The sequence below is a fragment of the Miniopterus schreibersii genome, assembly GCF_964146895.1.
Source record: "Miniopterus schreibersii genome assembly, chromosome: 16".
Taxonomy (NCBI): Eukaryota; Metazoa; Chordata; class Mammalia; order Chiroptera; family Miniopteridae; genus Miniopterus; species Miniopterus schreibersii.
In genome coordinates, this window is record NC_138116.1 from 32,890,367 (window position 1) to 32,909,454 (window position 19,088).

Consider the following 19,088-nt stretch of genomic DNA (forward strand, 5'->3'; position numbering starts at 1 on the left):
CCAGCTACCATGTCATGAGGATGCTCAAGCAGCCCTTTGTAAAGGCCCACATAGTAAAAACAGGCCTCCTGCCAACAGAAAGCACCCACTTGGCAGTCATTTGCATGAGCCACCTTGGAAGTGGGTCCTCCTGAGGGACCACAGGCCAGAACTGCCCAGCCAAGTTACTCCTGAAATCCTGACTCACTGAAAATGTGAGAGATAATACTTACTGTTTTAATCCACTAATTTGGGGATGTGGGGGTAACTGGCTATGCAGCAATAGATAACTAACATAATATATCTAAGGCTTTATAATATACAATATAACTATTATCTATTGTTCTTTTTTGGAATTTTCTTGACAATTCTCATTTTCTTGCATAACCTTTAGTATCAGCTTGGTGTGCACGCATGTAAGTGTATACAAAGAAAGAGAAATTACATGCCACAAATTAGAGAAAAATCAACATCTTTTTCTTCCTACCCAAGAAAATGATTTCTTTTTCCATTTGTCCAAGTCTTCTTTTCTGTGCTTCATTAGTATTTTAAAGTTTTGTTCTATAATTTCCATATTTATCATTGAGTCTTAACTAGTATTAGAATTTTTTCTATTTTAAATGGTATCTTTATCCATTTTACACTCTAATGGTGGTGGGTAATTTAAATACCACCTACTAATGATTTCTGCATATTATGTTTTCTATTCTAGCGCCTTACTAAGTTACCTCATTTTTGCAGTAGTTTCTCAGTTGATTTTCTTAGGTTTTCCATGTATACAATTATATCATCTGCAAAGAGCAATAATTCTTATACCTCAAATTTTCCTTTTATCTAATGTAGTCGCTGGGTCCCAGAATATAAATTCCATAAGTTCATAGATTTTTGTTACTTCTTATAGTGCTTTGTCTCTAGCACCTGAAACACTGCTCGGCACAAAGTATATGCTCATTAAATATGTGAAGTAATTAAATGAACTGTGTAGACTAGCAGCTCTAGTATAGTGCTTAGTAACAGTACTAATAGTGGGCACCCTTGTCGCCGTCTTCTTGACTTTAGTGGGAATGTCTCTATATTTCTCCATTAAGCTTTATGTTGGCTTTTGGGATAACTCAAATGCATTATTATCTCATGTTAAATAAGTATTCCCATTATATTGAGTGTTTTTATCTGAAATGGTTGTAGAATTTTAGCAAATATGCCAGTTTTATAAAGACAGTAAAATTATTTTTCAAAAACTCTTCACACATTTAAAAGGATTTAAATATTTTAATTCAACAACTGAAATATAGAAAAGCAACAGCTATAAAACCATGGATATAGTAATTTAAACAATAACAGAAAAGTGCTTTAAGTTATACTATTTAAACATCACTATTTAAATTTCATTCATTACATTGGTATAATACCTCATCTCAGTATCTACAATTTTGACAAACGCTTGAAAAGTTTTCTGTTCAGAAACAGCTGCTGGTCTGACAGAGACACATTTGAAAATATTCTTTTTCTGGTCATAGTTTCCAACACACCTATGAACTCGGCCTCTAATCAGTCTTGGAAGTTCACGATCCTGTTTTTAAAAAGATAAATATCAATAAAGTCATTTATTATTTCATCTAAATTTCAACTTTTTGAAACTAATTATATGATCAACTAAATATGACTCACTCCAAAACGCTGCAACTCCCTTACCTGACTTAGGGCCCCACTCCTGATAAGACCATGGTAGCTAGGCATATATGAGTGCCCTACTAGGGGAAAGACCCTCACCTGGATAGGGATTCTTACAAGCTAGCAAGCTGCTGCTCCTTAAAAGACTAATTTTCAATTTATTGGCACATGAATTATTCACTTCTGTAAGACTGCCAGAGTTCTACTTCCAGTAGATGGCAGAAAGGTAGTTCATATCAAATCTCCAACTAAGAACAACTGGAATAGCCAGATAAACACTTAAAAATTTCCTCATAGATTTCAGAGAGATACCAAGGCAGTGAGGAATTAGAGACCCCATCTGGGAAAGGGTAGGAGTCCAGAATAAGACCTGATATTTGGGGATGCTTTCCTCCTGGGGTATCTGTCAATTATAGTCAAGGCAGCTGAGAGTACAAGAAACTGAGCAGAGCTTTTGACAGGCTCATAGGGCTGGGAGGAAAAAAAATATAATCAGAGGCCCCTAGAGAAAAGAGATTCTGGTGACCACTCCTATCCCCGCCCCAGGTTTAGAACACTAAGCCTGGAGTGGGGACCCAAAAGGGCTTTGCCTTAATGGAACTAGTAAACCAGAAAAAGATCAGCCCACATCAAATCCTCTTGATCATGAGTAAATTTAAACTATTCTGGGATTGCTTTCACTAAATGGTCATAAAAAGCATTAACTATGAAGGATATATTGATTATTGCTAAAAGAACTATGTTAAAGTGAAGAATTTCTGTTCCTCAAAAGCCACCATTAAAACTCAAAGTGCAAATCAGGAAGTATGAGAAAATATTTGCAATATACATAATGGACAAAGAATGTGTACCCAAAATAGATTTTTAAAAACCCTCCTATGAATCAATAACAAAAAGACAAATAATTAGAAAAAAAGAACATGAGGCCTAAACAGACTTTACAAAAAAAGATACCTAAATGGCCAGTAAGTATATAAGGTGCTCAACTCTCATTAGTCACCAGGGAATTGTAGAGAAATAAGATAGCACTAAATACCCACTAGAAGAGCTAAAATAAAAAAGACTGACAAACTAAGTGTTGATAAGGATGCAAAGAAACTACACTCACCTACACTGATTGTAAGTGTATAAACTGGTACAACCCTTTGGAAAATTCTTTAGCAATAACTACTTATTAGAACATACACATGCACTATGATGCAGCAAATTTACTCCTAGGTATATATCCAACAGAAATGCATGAATGTGCACAAGACATATACAAAAATATTCACAGAGCATTACTCATAATAGCAAAAAATCTGTAAATAACCCAGGTGCCCACCAACAGTAGGATATAAAACTAGACTGTGGTATATACAGACAACAGAATACTGTACACAGAAATATAAATAAACTATAGCTAAATGCAACAACAAAGATGAATCTTACATTGTGTTGTGTGAAAGAAATCAGACACAAAAGAAAACAAACCATATGATACTATTCACATAAAGTTTTAAAAGAGGCAGAATTAATTTATGATATTAGAAGACAGGACAGTGATTACTTTTAGGTAGGAGATAGGAGGTAGTGAATGGGAGAAGGCACAAGGATGCACAGAGTAACAGCAATGTTGTATTTCTTAACCTTGGTAATGTTCACTTTGTGATACTTCCAGAACTACTGAGTTGTGCAATTTGCTGTATAAAGTTCTTTATTTTAAAAGTCGTAAGAGCCCTAGCTAGTTTTTCTCAGTGGTTAGAGCATCAGCCTGTGGACAGAAAGGTCCTGGGTTCGATCTGGCCAAGGGCACGTACCTTGGTTGAGGCTCAGTCCCCGGCCCTGTTCTGGGCCCGTGCAGGAGGCAACCAATCCATGTGTCTCTCTCACATCGATGTTTCTCTCCCTCTCTCTCTCTCTCCCTCCCTCCCTCCCTCTCTCCCTTCCACTCTCTCTGAAAAGCAATGGAAAAAATAGCCTCGGGTGAGGATTTTTTTAAAAAGTCATAAGACTAAAGAAAAATAAGCATTCAAGATATTTTAGAAATTAATAACTTGGATAATTACTATTTCTTGATCTACTGTGTGTCAGACACTGTACATTCATGTTTTATCATCTAATCTCCAAAACAACCTTTCAAAGTTAGAAATAGTCTCCCCATTTCACAGATAAAACAACTAAAACTCAGAAAGTTTAAGCAGCTTACTCAAGGTCATAAAGCTAGTAAATGATGGAATAAAAACTAGAATCCATGTCTGATTTCAGAATTATAGCCAATTTCAGAATGAATGCCAAACTCTTTTACAAAGTATCTAAGTCTTATAAAGTCTCCAGACTTCTTGTGATGTCCAGCCTCCTTTGTCACCCCAGCCTTCTTTATCACGAAGCGTCTTCCTTATACCCCACCTCACTCTGCCTTCCTGCAACTTCAGAAACATTACCCTTACCTCCATCACTTACTAACTTTACACTCTGGTAATTATAAACTACTTACAGTTTCCTATACAATCCAGGCTCTTTCTCAGCTTCCTGTCTTTGAATATGCTGCTCTCTCAATTTAGGGTGCATTCCTCCCTACCTCTTCCCCTCCTCCCCATACTTTGGTTTATTAGTCCTTAAATATCTAAAATAAGGTTACTACATTCTTCAAACTTTTCCCTGATCTTCCTATCTACTTCTATAGCCCTGCATATACCTCTGTCATACCACTTATCATACCACAATGTAACATTTATATAACTGTCTTTCTACCTGAGATTATAAACTCTTTGAGAGAGCCATTTACCACTTAAATTCCAATTTATATCCATTGCATCTAGCACAGCACCAGGCACATAGTAGGCTCTCCATACCAGTTGAACAAATAACTTTAATATCAGAATTAAAACCAAACAAAATGTTGAAAGTACTACTAAAGTGTTAACAGCATTTGTACTGCAATGAAATTACAATCTGCATTTGTATGATCTGTTGGCATAGACTTTGCAAAGAATACTTGGACAAATACTTACTATTTCATAAAATACACAAGGCAGAGTATTTTTCCCATCTCTTATAAGAAAATTCTTTGAATGATATGGTCCAGGTGTAACAGCTGAATCAAGAACACCTACGTAACATTAAAGGGGGTGGGGGTGAGTGCTGGTAATATGCAAAGAAAATTTAACAAAGAGAAGTTGATTATTTAAATAACTATTCCCACACCAACTTCTCTCATAGTTTTATTTATACAGTAATAAAGAAGACATTTAAAGAGGGAAAGATATTTCTGAAACTATTTTATACTAGGGGAAACAAAACTTCTGGCCTTCTCCAACTTAGTAACAGGTTATATGCCAAAGTTCATACAACTGACAATAGTTGGCCATCTGAATCACTTTCTTAGAATGTATTCTATAAAGTGGTTAATTCCCCAGACCAGTATACTAAATTATAATAATGAAATACACACATATAACTAATAAGCATCATGGTTTAATGAAAAAAATAAACATTGAATTAGAATCAAAAGGCATGTATGAGTCCCAGTTCTTCAACTTACTAAACTGAGCAAATTGCTTAACCTTTTTCAAATCTGTCTCATCTATAAAATGTAAATAATAATTCATGTTTATCTCAAGAAATTATCATCAAATAATAGCATTATTTATTCCTTTAATAACCACCTACTGAGTACTGATAGTGAAGATTTGTTATTTTGAAGTCAGTCTCCATTTCCCTTAATAATACCAAGATTTTCCTTTAGAAAACCTTTCCTAAGTGATTCTTAGCCATATAATTTGAATGAAATTTGTCCCCAACCCAGATGCAGGAGTGACTTGAGATTGACTTAAACCAATTAGTGTATCCCATTCCCCAGCTACAGAGTGCAGGCAGGGTTTAGGTGATGGACTTGTTACCAATCAGAAAATGATATACAAGGGGTCATTTGCTAGTCTCTGGAAAAGAGCAACCAGTAGAAACCATCAAAGAATGTGACACTGTGGTATACAAGTAGGTGGTATAGAGAACTTTGATAATCATCTTAATACCAAAAGGGAAGAGTCAGAAGCTACTAGACAGGCCATATTTGGAACTTTAGGATGAAGACAATATTGTAGCAGGACCGAAAATGGCTAAATCCCAAAAACATAATACTGGGTGAAAATGCAAGCTGTGTATTTTAAAACACAAAAGCAATTAAAAGGCCACATAAATTTATGAAATCAGACGTATATAGTAAAATTATAAAAACATGGACAGGGAAGATATCACAGTGATTATCTCTAGAGATGAAGAAAAATGGATGGGGGTTTCAAGTCTATAACATGGGCATGTGGATATTATATTCTCTATTTTTTCCTGTATGTTTAGAATATTTCATCAATTAAATTAAATTAAATATCTATTTTACTTTAACTATTGAAAGAAATATGTTCTGAATCTCTACTATTACTTATCTCTTCATCCTAAGTAAAATCAAATTCCAGAAATATTCTATAAAACTCTCCCCCTTTAAAATATTAATTTAGAAAACAGAATAATTGTAGGGTGCTCATATCAGTAAAGTGTTCTTTACAAATGTTCTTTCAGAGTATTTAAAATATGATTTAATTTATATACAAAATTACTACTGGATTTAGTCAAATATAGTAGAAAGAACACTAGATTGAGAATATCCATTTTTGCTGCTAATTAGCTTTGTGATTTTAGTCAAGACTATTTTAATTATTTGCCTCATTTCCTCACAAACCTCAAGGGTTGAGTAAGATTACCTGCAATAATCTTTTCAGTTTTATCATTACAATTCAGAATACTACTACCATAAATAACCAAATACATTTTAAGTCACACAAATCAATGACAGACCCAGGAACTGAAGAAAATCCTAATTATTTATAATCTCCTTTTGCAAATGTTATTTTTCTTAAAGATTTCCTAGGTATTCCTACTGACATTCAAAACTGTTATCTAGCCCAGCCAGTGTGACTCGGTAGTTGAACATCAACCCATGAACCAAGAGGTCACCAGTTCAATTCCCAGTCAAGACACATGCCCAGGGTTTTGGGCTTGATCCCCAGTATGAGCTGTGCAGGAGGCAGCCGATCGATGTTTCTGTATCTCTATCCCTCTCCCTTCCTCTCTCTCTAAAATCAATAAAAACATATTTTTTAAAAAAACTATTACCTAAATAGTATTACTTAAGTATTTTTGAAGTATTATACTTACCCAATATTTCAAAAAGAAGTACAGTTTTGGGGGCATGTTCACGCCAATACTTCATGCTTTCAATAACTACAGATATAATTCTTAAAGAATTATTTTTTTCCTTAAACTTTAACTGATACAATGAGGCATCCTTCTGAAAAACACAAAATGACAGCATTAGAAAAACCTTTCATATTTTTCATCATACTTTTTCACTTTCTTTATAAAGATTCTAGGTCTTTATAATAGGCACATGTATAAAATATGTAAAATAACTATTGAAAATTTTAGTACAGTTATTCCCATAAATTAAAGGCATCATTAGCACTTTATAGGAGGAGAAACTAGGATACACTTAGAGACAATGAAGAAAAGAATTATTTATATGGGCATTCATTCATTCAATCATTCGTCAAATTTTTTTTAAGATATCATGTGCCAACCCTGTGATAAATACAAGTGAAGAGAACACAATTCCTTTCCTTAATGTGCTCATACTATAGGAGGGGAGTCAGACACATTCATTCATTCCCAAAGTACTTATTGGTACCTACTCTGTGCCAAACATAGCAAATGAGAGAACAATAATGATCAAAACAGACAAGATCTACCCTCATACATTTTGCCATCCAGTGGGGGATTCAGAAAATAAACAATAACTATATAATAGAATGTAGGGAATTGATATATCTTATACATTTGAAATCAGGGTAAAAGGATAGAGAGACGTAATTATTTTAAACAGGTTGTTGAGTGAGGACTGTGGGAACAGCAAACGTAAAGACCCTGAGATGGGAATGTATTTGGCATTTTTAAAGATCAACTAAGAACACAATGTGTTAAGATACTAATTTTCCGGGGATGATGATGGTACTTTCCTTTGTGAGGGCAGGGCATATCGAAGAACACTGGATGGGACATTGCTTTCCAACTATAATTACCTTTCCTCCCTCTCCTCCTCCTAATCAAGGTCTGACTGCCTCCCAGTGAGGACTATGGCCATAATGAGCCTCTGTTATTAAGGTGACTATGTCACATCATTCTTATGTACAAGGAACATAAGGTTGAGAACCACTGTGAAACATGCTATTTTAGTCAGATTACCAGGAAAGAAAGGAAAAAAAGAATTACCTCAGATGGCTTACTGAAAAAACTGCTTACAGACATTTGGGCAGAACAAACCTAAGGCACTTAAGTACTCAAAAACTAACAATACAAAACTTCTATCACTCCTAAGCTTAAAGGACAAGGGGAGGAAATAAACTACCAAACTTGTGAAAGCTAGACTCATGGAGGGGCTACATGACACAGGGACACAACTACTGCCTGTGACACTACATTTAAGCAGGGAGGACAAAGGAAAACCCATCCTCTCTCCCCACCCTTTGATGTCCTGCCAGTGACTCCTACTGGCTGACCCCTAACAGAAGTCAGCTAAGGGATCCCAGGATGATGCACTATGTAGTACAATCCAGCTTTCCAAAGCACAGAAAAGGGCACAGAGTAAACAATCTACTGGCCAGGGTCAAGGGAGGGAAGATAGCAAAACAGTACACATAATATATAAAAGACATTTACAAAGAACAATAACAGTGAGGAGTGGAGACAGGAAGTAAGGCTGAAGGAAGTACAGATATAGGAAAGAATATAAGCCAAAGTAGAGTCATATTAGAGTGCATATCATATTTAGAGAATTGTAAATAGCCTAAAAATGGCAAGTGCATTGGAGAATTAGTGGAACATGGAACATGAGGCTGGAAAGGTAAAATAAAACCAGATTATAGTAAAATAAGACCAGATTATACAGCAAAGGTCAGCAAACCTTTGTGGTCCATACCTAACTTGCTGTCTGTTTCTGTACACTTTTCTTGGAACATGCCACACTCATCCATTTATGTACTGTCTATGACTGCTTTTAAGCTACAATGGCAGAATTAAGTGGTATAGTTGAGTTGTTGCAAGGGAGACAATATGGCCCATAAAGCCAAAAATACTTACTATCTGGCCCTTTACAGAAAAAGTTTGCTGACTCTTGTTACAAAAAACTTAGATTGACATATGAAGAGCTTAGAGAATTTCTGCAAGTAATGGATAAACTGTCATCATCTTAATTATTAGTAAACAGTGAAATTCAGAACCCACTCTAAAATAACTATGAAAGAGAGCAGCTATTCACAACCTGTAAGGAAATATCTTGGAAACTAATATTCACTCACTCCAATGGACCTGGGTATTTGTAGTAATCAAGTAATGGCATGTCATGGGATTGATTTCAAATGTTCTTATCTCTGTAATTTTCTGAATACTTATTTATCTCATTTTTACATGTAAATACAAAACATAAATAATTCATATTAAAAGTTTACCTTGAGAGTGTTGTCTTCTGGAATATCATCTAACATTTTTTTCTTAAATTGATTTTGTTCGCTATTGGGCTTAAATGCCTGTGATGCACTGTTTTTGTCTAGGCCTCTCATTGTGGAACCAGGTATTTTTGACCAATGTGTTTCTCTGAGGACTTCACTTTCTCTTTGGTGAGATAAGTTAGGAGGCTGACATATTCTTAATTGTTTCTGTTGTTGCACTCCGAAACTCACTGGACAAGAATTTATTCCATCATTTGCCTCTAGGTTTGTTCTTTTGCATTGAGGCCTAAAATCATTTCTATCCCAAGTTCTGAAGCTGGTATTTTTGTTGCCATCTCTGTAGCTGTAATAGTTTTTAAAAAAATTAGTGTTAGTTTTTGTATCCATATAGTTTTTCTTAATTAAAAAAATTATTAAAATTTGCATTTATATGGCAATTTGTGGTTTATAAACTACTTTGTAACTACTGACTAGTTAGAAATTCTACAGCATCACAACAACTATATAATGTATTATACCTCTCTTTTCAGGTGAGAAAACTGAGACTTAGGGAGGAAGTAACTTGTCCAAAGTCAAAAAGAAAATTACCGACAATACAGAACCCAGAGAACCCTAGTCTCCCAACTCAGAGTCCAGTGCTATAAAGTATATTTTTAAACTATACAAGCCTTCACATAACAGTGGTTGTCCATGAGTGGTAAGATTTTGAGAACTTCTGCTTACTTCTTTATATATTCTTTTAAATTTTTCTACAAAGTAAAATTTTAAGAAGTTAAACTAATGGCTTATCAGTGATTTTAAATCACAAGAATAAATTTAGGCAAATTAGCTAGCTATTTGATTAGAAATTTTGTACTTTCACTACAAAGCTTAAAAGCCCTACTTATGAATCTGTTGCAGCATTTTACTAGCTAATTAAACTGAGTTGTATCAGTTGATCAGAACATAATATTAATGAGGCCAAAATAAAAAATATAACTTCTGAGCTGGCTAGTTAAGAGTATTACAGAGACAAACTGGTATAAGTCACAAATTCTTATTTCTGAATAATTTTCCTGAAAATTTCACAAGAGGGCAAATAACACACAACCCATTTTGTTAGGGAAAATAATTCAAAAAAAAAAAAGGTGTAGGTTCCCTAGTGACCAGACAAGTACAAACTGTATGGGGCCTGAAGCTTGTATGATTTGAGAAGCCTTCTTAAGTAAATTAGGTACAAAATTAGGTATGAAAATAATGAGAAAATAAAAAATAATTTCAAAATTTTAAAAGTTGATAAAAACCACAAACATCACAATATTCAGGAAAAATATTATTAGTATTATTGTTAATTAACTACCCAATACACCTCTATGAGACATTTTTCATACGTTGATCACCTCTTCATATACCAGCAATTTTATTTTCAAGAGAAAGAATAGAAAGAATTCTGTCTTCCCACTCTCATGGCTGTGGAAATTACTTTCATTATTCATAGTTTAGAAAAGTTTCTTTCAGCTTCACAACTCCTTACTGGTAACAGCACATCTGCAACTTCCTCCAACATTTTTGCTCAGGAGGTGCTCCTAGCCTAGACAAGTCCTGGGAGAGCATGCCCACACAATGCTACTTTTGCAGCCAATCTGGCTCAGCCAGGACCTCAATATCCCAACTAGACCATGAAGTCTAAGTTGAAGTGGCTTCTGAGCAGGGAAGGGAGCAGTGTCCCACACAGATCCTTCTCTTTGAGGACAAAGATAGGGTCCAGATGGTCAATGAGATCCTCCAAAACAGGCAGTTGTTGGGGATAGGTGGATGTGAAGGTAAAGCCTAGATTCTGAATCTAAGCATAGAACTAGTTAAAAGATCTTCAACAGATTATGAACTGCCTTCTTGGGTTTTCAAATGTTTTCTGTTGCTGAATTTTCTGTTAATTTTCCAACAGTCTGACAGATTATCTATTATTTCAAACTGTAATATCTAATATTGGGTGGCTGTCCAGATTATAATCTGTTACTTAATTCTCTAATGCCTGTCAGAACAGACTTTCTCCTAGCACCTTCAGCTGGAACTATGCCTCCAAAAACCATCTCAAAACCAACAATAGGCCTAGTTTCAAGCCCTGGTCCTGAAAAAAATAACTGACTGGTCCTGAGGAAATTTGCATGAGTAATAAAACTGAAACTCATTTTTTAAAAATAAAAATTTTTTTGATGTATTTATTAACCACTTAGTTAAAAGTTTCCCCTTTAAAAAAAATATGGTATCTTTAATAAAGTCAGGGTAATATTAACTTCGCAGGGTTTTTGTAAGGATTATTAAAATAACATATCGAAGCATTCAAAAATTACTAATATATGATACATACTTGGTGTTGTTTTTCCAATACTTTGTTCCCCAATTATTTCCTTCAGTAGTTGCCACTTACCCAATACTAAAATCCAACCTAAAAAATAACCCATGCTCCTTTTTCTATCTATTCCTTTTTTTCATAATATTTAGGCATTAAACTTAGATCCTTACGGCAATGGCCCGGAAGTACCCTCACCATCTTCCCTAATGGTCATGGTCCTCTTCATTTCTTGAGCTCTTACCATTGCAGATGCAGATGTATTTCACTCTCCATCTATCTTTCTTATTTCATTCTATTTACCTTGGAGCAAATTGTCTTACTAGGTAGGGTAAGATTGGGCATTCTATTTGGCTCTCAATTTCTCAATATATCCAACATTAAGATACAGTTATTCTTGACTCTTTGCCTATTGTCAATTAGGTCACTAATAACCCATAGCAAAATCATAAATTCATAGTGATAAATATTGGCAGAAATTTCATTATAACATGAAGAATTTTTTGGAAACATAATCACTGCTAAATTTACCTAAAGTTCTCTTGACTTCTTTTATAAAATGTAGCTAATATTGCTATAGTTATTATTAAGTACAGAAATTTCCTAAATGTAATTCTGTTTAAGAAAGAAGGAAAAGATGACAGAGAAGACAAGGGAAGAGAGGAAAAGAAGGTAAAGAGAAGAAGGAATAGAAAAAGAAAGAAATCTTAAGAAGACTCACCTCCAACCACTCTTGCTCCTTTCAGTGTTTGATTGAATAGGCTTAGAAACAGAATCTTGACTTCTCAAGGGATGAGAAGCTGAATGTGATGTTTGCCTTTCAAGGAAACATATCTTATTAAAGGTTAATAGTCTGTTTCCAAATTCAGAAAAGTAAAATATACATAGAAGAATAACATCAATCAGTAACAGACACACATTCATTGGTATATGTTTTTACATACCCTGTGCTCACTGTTTTCCTTAAAGAAGGCAACTCTGGATTCACTGCTTCCCAGGCCCAATCTCAAAAGATATAACAGAGAAAAAAGTAAAACAGGTAGCACTTAAAAAATAATTATTATTTCATACTTACTTAATTTGATGGTTTAAAGCTTGAAGAACTTAAAGATATGGACTTGTTTTTCAACAGCACTTTGTTGTGTACTCTTACACAGCCTGCCTTTTCATTTTTATAGATATCTTTCTTCCCCATTGTGTTTTAAGCAAAGGTAATAGTTTTATCTGTATCTTTTCCACAATCAATCCTAGTACAGTACCTTGTGCTCTGTAACACGAATTCAATGTAATCAATGTTTCTTAAACTTTCTGATTACAACCCACAGCAAGAAATATATCATAACCCAGAACACATATATGTGTGGTGTGCATGTGTGTGGGGGGTGGGAAGAACATAAAATTTCACCATCAATGTTTATTCTTACTATGTATGATACACTCTGATATTGTCTAGTCTACTATACTCTCTTCTATTTCTTTTTTTAAAAGATGGGTTGTTTCCCAACCTATCTTTCAAAATTTCAAAACCACTGATCTAGTCCTATCTCTTATTCAATATAAGAATGTTATTATATCTCTGACAGACAGTTATCCTGGTCAGAGCCTGTACAGTTCAGTATTTTAGAAGGATGCAAATTTTCCTATGGAGCAGCACAAATTGTTATTTTTCAAGGTCAACATTATGCTACTTATAAGAATACTTTAACTGGTGGAGAATTTTTTAAATGGCAGAGGATGACCAGACAAATACCCATTTATGCATATTCATGTGAATTTTTTATCCCCCAAATGGGAATAATATAAAATACTTACTTCAAATTTCTCAAATGTGAAAGAAAACAAAATAATTATAAATTTCAAAGTAGATTAAGGTCTATGGATGAACACTGGATAAAATTAACAATACAAGTATTGAGAGAAAAAGAGAGTGATTGATTTTAAAGTTCTAGTTGCATAAGATCCTACTAAAGATTTTTTAAGTGTGCCCAGAAAAATGTAAATGTATATAACCGGCATGTACCAAGAATATTTCACAATGTCTTCCTGTCCATGCCTTCTCCTAAAGATAAGTAAAAAGTGAGTAAGTTTTAAGATCTCCCAGGACCCACCACCACAGCTAACTGTTTCAGAGATGAGGTCTAAACATAAAGCTAAGCCAATGTTTTAGTAACTGCACTTAAGAAGATGAGCTGAACAAAACCTCTCTGTCTCTAGAATTTAAATCAAGAGATACAGAGGGCTGTCAATATGAGCTCTGAGAACTAGAACTAAAAGGTTGTGTTAACTCTCAGCAAGGGCAATTTAGTTCATGTGCTAGTTGAAACTGTAAAGAAGCCAAATGGGTGAGAGAGTACAGAGTCAACAAATAAAGAAAGGCAACAAATGCTATAAGAGGGGAAAAAAACTAAGGCCACGTGCTAGAAGTCCCTGGTCTTCTACCCTTCCTAAGGTCTATTTTTCCCCATTTTTCCTGTGTTCCCATGCCCACTTATTCCTGAGGCAACTTGAGTTTCTTCATTCTTTAGCACCAAATCTTTAACTCACAATATCCATATGTATCTTGAAAAAGAAAATTCTTTATAATGTAGGCTACTACTTCATTAAAACAAAGCTTTCAGATTTAAGATACTCTATTTAAAATGCTAAGCCACCCTTGTAAACAAGGAAACTCAAACTGCTGTACTGGAATGTTCAGAAAGAGCCAAGTAATCCCTATATTTGGATAATGGAAAAAAGGAAAACATAAGCTTTCTATTTCCATTGTAATAAAATAGAAATGATAATTTTCTTTAGTCGTAGTTCTTATTTTCTAAAAGTTCACAACTTATTTTCTTACCTGTTGGTAGAGGAGGGAAATCATAACTGTCAGAAGTAGTACTGATACCTGGATCATTTTTAAGTGGATTGGAAGTTAATGGCTGTCTAATCCTCTTTTTCTGATTGAACAATGGTACAGGCAAACAGCCTAAATTGAATGTTTCAATAAACAGAATATAAGAGAAAAATAGTTAGATCTAGTTACAGAATAATTTGTCTACTTCTATATGTTAATTTTATATTATAAATATATTTCTAAATCTTTGGATTGGTTCTTACGTTCTTTTTAAGATCCTAAATAGCCTTTGTTTCTCTAAAAACTCCTTTCTTTCTTTTTAATGTTATTTTTCAATTACAGCTTACATTCAATACTATTTTATATTAGTTTCAGGTGTTGGTGTACAGCATAGTGGTTAAGCAATCATATACTTTACACAGTGATCCCCCTGATATTTCAAGTACCCACCTGGCACCATACATAGTTATTAAAATATTATTGACTATATTCTCTATGCTGTACTTTACATCCCTGCAACTATTTTGTAACTACCAACTACCTTTTTACCTGGTCCCCCTCAAACCGCCTTCCCTCTGGCAACCATCATTCTGTTCTCTGTACCTATGAGTCCGTTTCTATTTTGTAAAAACTCCTTTCTTGTTCTATGTTAACACTGCCTTCATTCCTCTTGTTTGGATTAATTCCCATCTCCTCTCTCATTCCCCAACCCTTTCCAAATCTACTTTTTGTTTTCCTCATTTCCCACCTATACTTGCTTGCCTATTACCATGTCAACTGGAAGGGAACCTTCAAGTACAGAAGAGGTGAGGGAGAACCAGACATTGACCCATGTTTTCCAAAACCCTAACCACTCTTTGGACACATAACCTTTAGGGCCATGGTTCTCAAACTTTAGTTTGACTAAGATTTCACTGGAATTGTGCTTAACATGCCAGTTCCTAGACCCTACTCTCATAGGTTTTATTTCAATAAATTTGGTTTGGAAGTTAAAACTCTGAAATTTTAACAAGCACTGCAGGTATCTGTAACACTTATTTTCTGTGGATCATTTTGACAACATCCAATCCAAATGAGAAAAAACAAAACAAAAAACTAAACCCATACCCTCCAGATAAAAGACCTGGGATCTCAAGTGAAGCCAAAAGTCACAATTTATAAACAGTAAAACCAGAAGGGATCTCAGAGGGAAAGAGGTTCTAAAAGCTTGCACACTGTCACATAAGAACCTAGATAGGACCCAAGTTTCCTAAATCTCAGTTTAAATATCTTGCCACTATACCATACTCTAGCTGGTCCATCAAAACATGTACTATAGGAGAACACAGACTCTGTGATAACTGTCTGATGAAATGATGTGGGCTCCGGAGTCAGGCTTCCTCGGTTTGGATTACAACTTCAAAGTAGGGTTGAATCACACACAACTTCGAAGTATAAACTTGGGCAATTTCCTTTAAACTCACTGTGCCAATATGACATATACTGAGAGGGAGGATAATACAGTGATCAAGAGTACGAACTCCCGAGCCAGATAGATTCCTAGGTTCAAATCCTGGTTCTGCCGCTTCCTACGTGGCTTATTTAACAGCCTCTTTGTGCTTTAGTTTCTCACCTGGAAAACAAGGGTGATAATAATAATGCCTATCTCAAAGGGTTGGTGTAAGGATTACATATATTACTACATGCAATTTAATGTCTAGAGTACAGTACATTCACAATAAATAATAGCCACTATTATCTTCGTTGTCCATTATCACCATGCCCTCTAACTAATAAACAGGGAAGCAGAAATGGTAGGGGAAGCTCTTAGGGAGACAGAAGTGCTTCTGGGAATACTTTAAATAACTCACAAATACAAATAAAAAATAAATCAATTTCTTCATTTTCAGCCTAAAAGCACAGACCTCAAGCACACAAAATTTTTAAGAAGAACCCTTATAGATCTAGGGAAGTTTGATCTTACTCCCACTTCTGCCACTAAATGTTTTGCCTTAAATTATTTTATTTCCTTGGACTTAAATAGTAAAGAGGCTAGACGACATGTTCAATCTTTTACAAAATGCTCCATCTATAAACCCACACAAGTTTTACATGGCATATACAAAATATAGACGATTTTAAAATAAAAGTTGTTCAATACCTGCTGTACTTCTAGCAGAATTTTCATTTAGGTTTCTCTTCATTTCCTTCAATATCAAAGTCTACAACGTTCTCTTTGGCACTCCAAATTCACATGAGGTTATTTGACTAAACCTTCCAAGAAAGAAATTTGTAACTAGTATCAACAACAAAATCAAATTCTTAGCCTAGTGATTACTGAAATTAAGGTTTAAAACTATAGCTCCAAACCTGATCACCTTAACACTTTACAGAGCCTTTTGTTTCTGAGTAAGAACTAACAGCACAAACCATTTCTTCCAGCTCTGTTTGAAATAAGTGAAGACTAGCGTGGCCATAACCTTGCTTCCTAAACATGCGGGAACTCCACACGGTCTACGTAATTTATTTTGGAACTAATGACCCACAACAAGAATAACTCTGAACCAGATCTGACAAGAGAGATGGACTATAACGCTGGCTTATATGCCTATAAGACCAGGGAGGAAACGTGTACCACGGAAGCAGCCCTGTGGGCACACGCGGTCTCGCTTCACAACACGGTGCTCATCAGATCGTCTGGTTCGGCCATTAGTCTGAGATCTCTGGATGGCACCCAAGACTACAGCTTCACCTAATATCCAGAATAACCGAAATGATGTTTCCACTCAGTTTCTGTAACTTCGGCAAGCGGAACAAGTTTTTTTTCTGTTTTGTTTTTTTTTTCTTTTACAACAGAATTTCTGTGGCGATTTCTTTCCACCTTTAGCCTCCTAGTATATTTCTTTTTTGTTGTTATTTTGGGGTGGGGTAAGGTTTTTCTTTTTGTTAATTCTCACCCAAGGATATATTTTTTTCCCATTGATTTTTAGAGAGAGTGGAAGGGAGGGAGGAGGGGAGAGAGAGGAATGTCGATGTGAGAGAGACACATCCATTGGTTGCCTCCCGCACGCGGCCCGGGGCCCGGAGCGAGTCTGCAGCCCAGGTACCTGCCGTTGACCTGCAACGGGACCTGCGCCGCTGCGGTGGGCGCGCTGAGGCCCCACCACTGAGCAACACCGGCAGGGCTCCTCCTAATGCATTTCGATCCCAGCTGAATTCCACAAACTTACTATCGTGCGAAAACGCAAAATACAAGCCCGAATCATTTCTGCCCCCAAGTTCACTACCCAACGACGCAGAGGGACAGGGACACAACCAAGGAACGGTGCAAATTGTACTGAGGTAAACATTCGTTTCCAAGGATAGAAATAAAACTTGGGGAACTTAATGGCGGGGGGCTGCCTCTGCTCTGTTTCCTATCTTGGGCTTAAAGCTGGATCTAGCCGGCCCTTTAGAAAATATTCCGGATGCCATTCTAAGGAACCAAAGCGGGGGTTATGAGACTTGATCTCAGCACGGAAACGCCAACGCAACTCACATCCTAGACCTAGGGGTGCGCGGACAAAGGCTATTAGATTTCCGAGTATCTCGGAAACGGAATAAAAGTGCAACATCCCCCCCTCCCCCCCCCCCCCGCCGCGGGGCCACCGACCCCGGGGCAGGGACTCTGCGGTGCCCCCACCCCAGCGTCCAACTGGACCCAAATGGCATTGTGGCTGGCGGCGTTAACAAGCAAAAGATTTGCTCAATCTATAAACCTGAGCGCGCGCGCGCGCACACACACACACACACACACACACACACACACACCGCCCCCAAAGACCACTGCATCACAGAGAGGCCAGGAGGCCTACTTTGTCCCCTCGTGGGGAGGGGGGCGCGTCCAATCAGGGCTCATGCTCTCTTCCAACATTCTCTCCTCACCCAGGGCACGGGGAAGTTTGGAGACTAGCGACAACACAATCTTTCCCTTCCTGGCTCTCGTACCAACACCGCACGCAACTTTTGCCCTCAGGTTCCGTCGCCTCAGTCAATGGCCGCCTCAGTCAACGGTCGCGGAGACTACCCAGTCCGCTGCCTGAAAAGCGCGGGAAGTCCAGCTCTGCGCAGGCGCGTCTCAAACCTGCGCAGGCGCCTTTTAGACCTCGCTGCCGCAGGCCAGCGCCCCCCAACCCCCCGCGCAGGCGCAGAGGCCACCACCTTGGGGCATGCGCACAGTGGCATCGCCCCTCCCTTTCCAGCCGCCATAACGTCAACATGCTTTCTCTTCTGTCCTCACGCTGTGGTGTACGAGGCGCAGCGGTGGCTCTACCTCTTTCATAGTTCTGCCCAGAGAAGGACGGTCCTATTCTAGTCACCGGTGAGGCGATGGCAGATCTGCGCAGCCAGCCAGGTCTGCCCCAGATTTGTCAGAAAAGTGTGTCAGGGCTGGTTGCCCACCCCCCTGCCCACACCCGAGGGTCATTGATTAGGTTCTAGACATCAGTCTGTAAGATGCTGGTGGCAAACCCGAATGTGCCTGGAGGAGAATGACCCAGAGGTCCCTGGCTTGGCCGTAGAAACCAGGTCATAAGGTCTTGCCTGGCCTGGCTGAGTTTCTGGGTCACAACCATGAGGGAAGCGGTCACCAGGGGGGCTGGCGGGAGAGCTGAGGCCTGGGCTTAGGCCACAGCCCTGCAGGGTGGAGAGCGGTCAGCGGGGCAGGGCCAGTGCCGCAGGAGCTCAGGAGGGGGAGAGCCCACGAGCCTCACAGGCCCGGACC

At 37.2% G+C, this 19,088-nt stretch overlaps 1 protein-coding gene across 3 annotated transcripts; it reads right to left on the reverse strand.

Annotated features, from left to right (window-relative positions):
* Positions 1–1,357: 1,357 nt before the first annotated feature.
* On the reverse strand, positions 1,358–16,530 carry SPATA22 (spermatogenesis associated 22; the record flags this gene model as incomplete). 3 transcript variants are annotated; one of them, XM_081161485.1, is made up of 8 exons in its annotated part: positions 1,358–1,549; positions 4,644–4,741; positions 6,841–6,970; positions 9,186–9,528; positions 12,236–12,331; positions 12,459–12,519; positions 14,399–14,479; positions 16,488–16,530. In XM_081161485.1, 8 exons carry the CDS (start codon positions 16,528–16,530, stop codon positions 1,358–1,360), a joined length of 1,044 nt encoding a protein of 347 aa, XP_081017611.1. The 3 variants fall into 3 exon arrangements, with proteins under 3 accessions (XP_081017611.1, XP_081017610.1, XP_081017612.1); XM_081161484.1 differs by having other exon boundaries at positions 14,351–14,479; XM_081161486.1 differs by lacking the exon at positions 14,399–14,479.
* Between the last annotated feature and the right edge of the window lie 2,558 nt (positions 16,531–19,088).